The following is an 8,959-nucleotide window of genomic DNA, read 5'->3' on the forward strand; positions in this document are numbered from 1 at the left end:
ACTGCAGAACATGTGAATGCACCACTGGCCTTGCCAGAGGTCTCCACTCTCTGAGTGCCAATCCAGTGTTTTTGTGTCTGTGTGTTTACCTGGGATGGAAAAAGTATAGTTTACTGAGTCCTGGACATAAACTTGCTTCCCTTCTTTCTCCATAAGTCCTTCCATGGCCTGACATGGAGCTGACTGGGTGTGGACCACCTTGTTACTGCCATCCCCCAAATCCCACCTACATGACATGGAAATTTGGGAAAAAGCCGGTACATTTATATTGGTAGTCTTTGTTTGACAGTCAAAGGTCTAAAATATGTAATCCTTATGTTTTTCTCTGATGATTTCTGAGGGCTACTTATGAAAAATGCATTTCTTGCCTGAAGGTGACTGGCAGGGAGATGTCCATGTTGACCCTGACAGTGTAGAGGTGTGCAGCATCCACAGCTATGACCTCCGGGACTAACAGGAACTCTGGCTCAGCCAGTGGGGTGGGTTCATCAGCAGTCAGGAGGATTTGTTGGCTCTGGGAGCTCACAGGGTTGGAAGCTGTCACCTAGCAGAAAGATGAAAGGTTTCATTTGAAATGGAAATATATCTCAGGATATAAAACATCAATAAATTATGAACCTGAAAGTAAAAAAATGTAAATGAGCAAATGTGACATCATGGAGACGGATAAGAAATCTTACCCTGAGTTTATACTCTGCAGGTTTCTTGAACACTACACTGTAAGATTCTCCTTCATAGGCAAACTTCTCCAGGTTGTCAATCACCCATGTGAAATTTATTGAGGAACCACTTTCCACTTTGGCTATAAATGACTACAATGTAAAAACAAACCCAAAACAAAACAAAAACATCAAAAAGATACCATGGTCAGCATGTCATTTTGAAATTTTACATGTCTAAATTGCAAACACAGAACTTACACCCAGGAGGCTGGGATTTGTGTCCCATGAGAAACCTACTTTCAGGTCGACTACTAATGTTAGGCAACAAAGCAACTTGGTTAGGTTAAGGAATTTTAGAAAGGCAAAGCTTTGCGTCGTTTTTTTTACATTTATAACCTGGCCAAAGTACAGAATTAGTATTATGAGTATTTAATTATAAAAATTCTAGTAGACATGTTGCATTTTTTTATCCGATGATGCTAGATGAAAAGTAAGAGGATCACCAAAGGTATTACAAATTATCTCATGTGGAAGGTAAATGTCTTTACCAAATTTTACAGAAAAGTTAAGGTTGTTTTTAAAAACCATGAAAATCTGCACCGAATGTTTTGCCAATTGATCGAGAACACATGGCTATATTTTGCATGATAAGTGATGAATTTCACTTCCTGTTGTCAATTGTTAAAAAGTAAAAATCATAAAGAATCAACCTCTGAGTACCATGAATGTCTGTACCAAATAGAATGGATATTTCAGTGTGGACCAAAGTGATGGACCGAATATCAAGTGTTGCCATCTCTAGAGCCACACTGCCAGCATAAAATCAAAAATTAAAATATTTGCTGAAATAAGTAAAATGTGTTGTAAATTAATTTTTGCATTCTCACCTGTGGAGTGTCAACCAGCATCCTCCGGCATCCATGTGGTTCAACACTAAGCCCCGTCACTGCCTCGTAGCCACAAACCATCACACTTACACTTTGAGAGCTTACTGCATCCATCATGCTGATTTTTAGTGTTTGAACCCCAACTGAAGGCAACACCATGGTGACAGAGGAGAACCAGGCATCATGGGACTGTCTCTCACAGCCAGCCCAAGACCCAGCCACTTCTTCAGGGCAAAATGGAAGGAAGGGGACCCCGGTCTGAAGAACTGGGGCTGACCATGAGCTCCTGGCTTTCTCTCCAGACAGGACCTTGACAACAATGAGTACTGGGGTGTTGATTTGGACATGAATCTGGTTCTTTTCATCTGGGACAGGGTGGATGATGTTTAGCTCAAATTCTGATCTCTGACTCGGAGTAAGACCAGTTGTCAGAGCCCACATATCTGGAGCTGTTGTTGTCTCCCTGTAAGTGAAGCCAAAGTTCTCGTCATGCTCTGTTCCACTTTGAAGATTGTCCACGTACAGCAACCTCAGATCACACACCACCCCGTCCATCCATTGGCCTCCTTGAGGTAGGTAAGTGAGACCTCCCTCCCACCAGCCCCCCCACTCTGTTCTCCTAAGGGACATGTAACTCTGGCGCCAAGGGGAGTTTAAAGAGGCTTCACTGTTCAGGCAATGTAGGAATGACCCAGAGTCACGAGTGTGTTGTATAGCCACAATATCATCAGGGTACACCATGATTGCTTGATCTGGAAGAAGCAGCTGTTAAGAAAAGCAGGAAAATGTTCAAGGATTCTATTATTCAAACATCATTGGTCCATAAAGCCTGCAGGTAAAGCCAATTACATGCAACTAAGGTCAACTCACGCTTATAGATGTTAGCTCCGAGCTTGGGTTAATTCTCAGAGGCAGGTCTGCCACCAGGTGATAGAAGGGGGGTAGTGCAGGGTATCTGGGAGGTAAGGCAAAGCCACGGGCCCCTGCTGCAGAGTCGTAGGGGCTGCATGGACTGGTGGTAGGCACACAGGCCTCCAGCAGGTGACACCAGTACTGGCCCATGCTGCAGCCCCCTGTGGTGTTACACAGCGGTACTGCTGAGCAGCAGCTGAATGGATTAAGGAGAGAGCTGCAACCTGAAGAGCAAAGAGGAGATTATCACCTTCAGTACCGAACAAACAGGAGCTTCCTGAATACCTACATAGTAACTGGTGTACTGTACCTGGAGGTACCAGGTGGTGGTTCGGGTTACAGTAGGGTCGTAGGATCTGCACACGGGCCAAAGAGGACACTGAGCTTGGTTGGACCACCAACCCAACTGAGACCAACTGACCTGCATGACTGAACCACATCCCTGGAAACAGCTGCATCTGTGGGTGTCAAAGGAGCATTGGAATATAAATCAACAACACAGACTCTGAAATGTATTTCAAGTGCTTGTTCGGCGTATTCGCAGCCCTGTCAGATAAGCTAATTTTACTGTAGCTAGCTCTTCTAACCATTCGTCAATTACAGCTACTTTTACTCCCTGCTGGAAAAAACAGTGCTATCCAGTATGGAAATCATGCTGGTCTTTGCCGTTTTTTCCAGCAGGGCAGTAGTTATGCTAAAACCAGTCATCCATTAAGTTTAGGCCTACTTTAGCTAGCTTTTTTGCCAACAACCTTTAATCCTGTAGCTAGCTGTATTTGCATATGCAAATAACCTAACCCTAACCCTAACCCTGAAAGGAAAAAGCTAAGCCTTGATGCAAGACAATATGATTAGGGGTGGGAATATACAAACATGAGTAATCCTAGATTTAAAAAGCCAAAAATGAACTGCAAAGTAATCAGAAAGTTTTTGGCTGCTTGAGCTGAGGTGGGCCATGTGACGGTAGGCCTGCTGGCCATGCTGAGAGTCTACTGTAAAGATTGATAGACATAGGACCCTCTTTCTGGAAAAGTCTTGTATCAAGGCTTAGCTTTTTCCTTTCAGGGTTAGGGTTAGGTTATTTGCATATGCAAATACAGCTAGCTACAGGATTAAAGGTTGTTGGGAAAAAAGCTAGCTAAAGTAAACTTAATGGATGACTGGTTTTAGCATAGCTACTGCCCTGTTGGAAAAAACGGCAAAGACCAGCATGATTTCCATACTGGTTAGGACGGTTTCTTCCAGCAGGGAGTAAAAGTAGCTGTAATTGACGAATGGTTAGAAGAGCTAGCTACAGTAAAATTAGCTTATCTGACAGGGCTGCGAATATGCCGAACAAGTACTTGAAATACATTGCTCCCCGGTATGTATTGTTACAGGGGAACATAGGACCCTTTTTGGGAAAAACGGGACAGATAGGACCCGGGGAACATAGGGATGACCCTGTCGGAAACCAGTGTTAGCGGTTAGCTTTACTGACCTCCACTGCGAGCTGTCCGATGTCTGGGACGTTGGGAATAGGGTGTATCTGGATCTGAGCATAGATGCCGGTCATTAGAACCAATCCAGTCAGATAACTGTCCTCAGATGGTAAAGACTCTGCAATAAGACAGATCAACCAACTGAAGAGTGTTTTATATGAACCTGTGCCTTTTTTTCTCTCCACCAAAATAAAAGTCTTACCAGTGACTTCCTTTTCACAGAGGAAGCGGTATCGTCCAGCACACTGAGTTCTCCTCCACTGTCCCGGTGTCCCCAAAGCCATCTGAGTACACCCGCCCTGACTTCCAGCGCCTCCGGCCCACCATGCAGGACTCACAGGCTCCAAAACCCCATCCTGATCAGACCCTTCTCCCCTTGATCTTTTCAGCCATATCCACACAGTGGTTGTCCTAAACCAACCAGAAAACAAAGGCGAAATGGCCTTTAATTAAATATGAGCAAATATAGACACATGAAAGGAGACATTTGTTTGTAGCACTCACACTGGAAATGAGTAATGGATGAAGTTCTGCAGCTCAAGGCTGTCCGCAGAAGCCAGACCTCCTCCCTGAGTCTTTCCACATGAGTCCCTTGCCTCCAGCCATGAAGATGTCGCCTCAGAGAGCCAATAGCACCGCCGGCCCGCCAGGTGGATCCGACCGCCGTTTGGACAAGAAATGTCCTCTGGAAGGACACGCATCAGCTGGATGAATACAATGAACTGCAGTCTTGTATGTCGACTATGGCTACTATTTCAGTTCAAGACTTTTTTGGTTTTATTGTTTAACATTCATTTCAACAGCCAAGCCATAGTTAGAGGGCCCATTTGCATAATGTTAATGAAACTGTTTGAGTCACATGATGAGAAGAGCAGGTTGAGCTTATTATGAGTCACATGAGTTTAAGTCACAACAGATGTTACAGGACAGATGTTTCATATTTTGCATATTTTCTTAATTAAACACACCTTTACATCTGACCTGAAATTTTGTCTGGGGCTATTTTGTCCATTTCTGAATCCTTTTCATTCTGCCAGTATAACACTTAAAAATGTTGAAATGCCATGTTGGTACATCTTTTTTGTTCAGCACAACCTCACCTATATGACCTGATAATAATTGTTTTTTTACTCTGACTTACTGGATCAACATTTTGAACCAAAAAGAAAGAAAGAAAAACCAACATAAATGTGATCTTGTGATTGTGTTTGATCCTGTCATCCAACTCTGGTTTTTATTCTAGTGGGACTCTAATTTATTTGTGTCTTGTGTGTTTAGAGTAACAATTTGGTCATTTTGTGTCTTTTTGTGGTGTATTTTTTTGTCATTTTGTGTATTTTTTAGTCATTTTGTCTTTTTTGGACATTTTATGTCATTTTGTCTTTTTTGGTCATTTTGTATCTTTTTTGTGTCTCTTTTGGTCATTTTGTGTCTTTTGTTGTGTCTTTTTTAGTAATTGTGTATCTTTTTTTGTCATTTTGTGTATTTTTTTTAGTCATTTTGTGTCTTCTTCTGTATCTTTTGGTCATTTTTAGTCATTTTGTCTTTTTGTGTCTTCTTTAAGTAATTTTGTGTCTTTTTTTGGTCATTTTGTGTCTTTTTTAGTCCTTTAGTCCAACATTAAATGTGATTTTGAATATATTTTTTTTACTTTCAAAACACTATCATGCTCAATAGAGAATTTTAAATGTTGCAAATGTGAACAAAGGTGTCAAATCTACCATATAAGAGGGTTCCATCCAGTTCTATCATTTTATACTAAATCTATTTGAGCTTGTCTCCAGTTTTACTTGGTATATCATCATCAAACTGAAACTGGCCTCATGGAGTTTACAGCCAGAACTTTAGAGGTAAATTTACAGTAGGGCTCCACGCTGCTTTGTTTTCTGGTCTGGATGTGATGAAGAAGTCTGGATTTGGAGCTTTTGGTGACTCCAGAGGGTTAACTGAAGTTGTTGAAAGAGCCATAACGTGCTGATTATGACTGGTATTATGCCTTGTGTAACACAATGTCTTAGAAGGAAAATTTTAGATTTAAATCAGCAAAATGTATTCAGTGTTTTAAAAGTAAAAGTGTTCACAATCCAGAATATTTATGATGGCTTTCTCCATTTAATTTTATGATATTTTATTTTATTCAAAAGAAACCCTGAAATCCCTCTAGTAATGGGTCACAAGTAGATATTAGTCTATCAAGCTTTAATGAATAATATAATGAAACATTTGCAGTTAAAAATAAATAAAATTCACCCTGAGAGGTAAGATACATACCTTTTACACAATATGGCAGCCATTTATGGACTATTATACCAAATATAATCCCATGAAAAATTAACAACTGTAAATTTTAGAACACTTGAAATCCTCCAAGTTGTATTATTACTATTTAAATCTCTTTCTTTTATTTGTGAACCTCATTATTATTGTTTTGATTTTTGATTTGACTCCACCTAGGTTTTTGTTTGTTTGTTTTTTAATTTTTTTTATTGCTTTTATTTTATTCTACTATCATTCTGTTCTTTTGTGTTGATTTCAAGCATAAATTAACATGTATCGGTAACACTTTACAATAACCATCATTTATAAATGGTAAACAGATAGCTTATTATGATTCATAAACCTTTAAGAAATTGGTTAAAAACATTTAACGATTAAATATGTATAGCACTTTTGTAAATGGTTAATAATTGGTTTATAAACCATCTATAAACATCACTTAGTTGGTTATTGTGTAAGTGTGTGTTACCCATGTATCTTCTTTATTTTTGTATGTGAACAAAAGAAAAAAACGGTAACACTTTACAATAACCATCATTTATAAATGGTAAACAGATTTATAAACCGTTTATAGGCCATTTAGAATGGTAAACAGGTAATTTATTAATGTTGAACTAACTAAATAATTTATAAATGGCAAATAGATGGTATATTAATGTAAGTTTATAGTTACTTTACCATTAAGAAACAATTAAATTATAATTATTAGTTTATTAATAGTTTAATTTGCACTCATTATAACATTTTTAACACCATATTAAGTATGTTAATGATTTAGAAAAGATTCATATACATTTAAGAAATTGGTTGAAAACACTTAAAGATTAAATATGTAGTAAATGGTTAATAATTGGTTTATAAACCATCTATAAACATAACTTAGTTGGTTATTGTAAAGTGTTACCAAAAAAACCCAATAAAGAGAAGTTTAAAAAAAATAAACATCACATTTTTAGTTTTAAGATGAATTTCTCACCTGCAGCTACAGTGATGAAGAACATGCAGAGGATCCACAGTCGGTGGTGTCGTGGCCCACGTGTCCCTGTCATGGTGTCGGTCACATCACATCCTCCTGCACAACAAATAGTCCCTGCCTTATCACCACAGGAGCATTGTAGAAATCAACACACTCCCAGCAGTGCATTAAATGATTCCTCTTATCTTTCCCCACTCATCCTCAGTGCTCTTTTACTAAATGTTGTCTTCCTTCCACGCTCTCATGTCGCTCCACCGACACCCCCGCCCCCCGCCCCGCACACACACTGTGAGTTATGGTGGTGTGGTTGTTTTAAAGGCCTCTTCTCTGCTAACGCTGAGCGCCTGGCTGACTTCTACTTTGTCTCTCAGCAACAGCCATAGAAGCAGAGTGGACAGAGGAGGCTCATTACCATGTTGTAAAACGCCTGGCACTCAATAGGAGCAGAGGGAGTCAGTGAGGCGGGATGCAGCTGAGGGTCCCGACAGAAACAAGCCACAGATCATTGTTGTCTCAGTTGTTTGGGTACAACTTGTTGCTTTTTAGTTGTTTTTAACCCTTGATAGGACACTCATTGAAATACTTGCAAATTCCAAATTTCAGCCCTAGAGAATATTGGAGGATATTACATACAGCCAGAATGTGTAAAAAAAACCCAACAGCATACAGACCCGGGGGAGGGGGGTAATGTTTTGAGATAAAAAGTTTACAAGATTAAAGTGACAAATCTACTAGAAAAAAGTTGCTTTTTTCCGCCACCTTTTTCTCGTAAATTGTTTTCTTGTAGATTTGGCACTTTAATCTAGTAAATACATTTTTTGTCATTAATTTGACTATTTTCTCGTTATTTTGTCTTTTTTCATGATTTCAACTATTTTTGTCATTTTGATCTTTTTTTCATGATTTCAACTTTTTTGTCATTTTGAATGTTTTCATGTGACTTCAACTTTTTTCTTTTCATTTTGAGAATTTCTTGTGACTTTATTTTTTTTTGTTATTTTGTTTTGCAATTATTTTTGTATTTTTTATTTTTATTCATACTTGGTCTTAATATGACGTCATAGTCAAGTTCTCCTCGTACAAGTCCATGTGGATTTACGACCAAACAGAGAGACATGGGGACCCCGTTTTAAACACCATATTAAGTGTGTTAATGATTTTGAAATCATTCATATACCTTTAAGAAATTGGTTGAAAACATTAAAGATTACATTTGTATAGCACTTTGTAAATGGTTAATAACTGGTTTATAAACAATCTATAAACATCACTTAGTTGGTTATTGTAAAGTGTTACCCAAAATATTTCGAGAAAAAAGCTGCAAATTTACTAGATCAAAGTGGCAAATCTACAAGAAAAAAAGTAGCAGATTTAAGAGATTTAAAGTGGCAAATCTGCGTGAAAAAGTCACAGATTTATGAGAAAAAAGTGGGAAAAAAGCAAGCTTTTTTCTCGCAGATTCACCACTTTAAATCTCATAAATCTGCACATTTTTTTCCTCAAAATTTATTTCTTAAAATATTATCCCCCTCCCCCGGGTCCGTATGTTTTTTTTTTTTTTACACATTCTGGCTGTATGTAATATCCTCCAGTATTCTCTAGGGTTGAAATTTGGAATTTGCAAGTATTTCAATGAGTGTCTCTTTATCAAACAACCAGAAGAATGTGATTTGTTTTGTGACACTGTTAGCGAGAAGAATAATTCTGCTGAACTGGAAACAAAAAACTCCTCCAGTCTATCAAGCTTTAATGAATGATATAATG

At 38.6% G+C, this 8,959-nt stretch overlaps 1 protein-coding gene across 1 annotated transcript in view; it reads right to left on the reverse strand.

The window, feature by feature from the left end:
• Positions 1–7,393, reverse strand: part of pkd1b (polycystic kidney disease 1b) — a 49,317-nt gene extending 41,924 nt beyond the window's left edge. Inside the window, 10 exon segments of the mRNA XM_059324997.1 lie at positions 90–226; positions 369–514; positions 681–812; positions 1,550–2,314; positions 2,420–2,685; positions 2,772–2,919; positions 3,942–4,060; positions 4,145–4,353; positions 4,447–4,627; positions 7,196–7,393. Coding sequence (XP_059180980.1) covers positions 90–226; positions 369–514; positions 681–812; positions 1,550–2,314; positions 2,420–2,685; positions 2,772–2,919; positions 3,942–4,060; positions 4,145–4,353; positions 4,447–4,627; positions 7,196–7,268 — 2,176 coding nt within the window. The 5' untranslated portion in view covers positions 7,269–7,393.
• Between the last annotated feature and the right edge of the window lie 1,566 nt (positions 7,394–8,959).

This window comes from Centropristis striata, chromosome 21, assembly GCF_030273125.1.
Source record: "Centropristis striata isolate RG_2023a ecotype Rhode Island chromosome 21, C.striata_1.0, whole genome shotgun sequence".
Lineage (NCBI taxonomy): Eukaryota > Metazoa > Chordata > Actinopteri > Perciformes > Serranidae > Centropristis > Centropristis striata.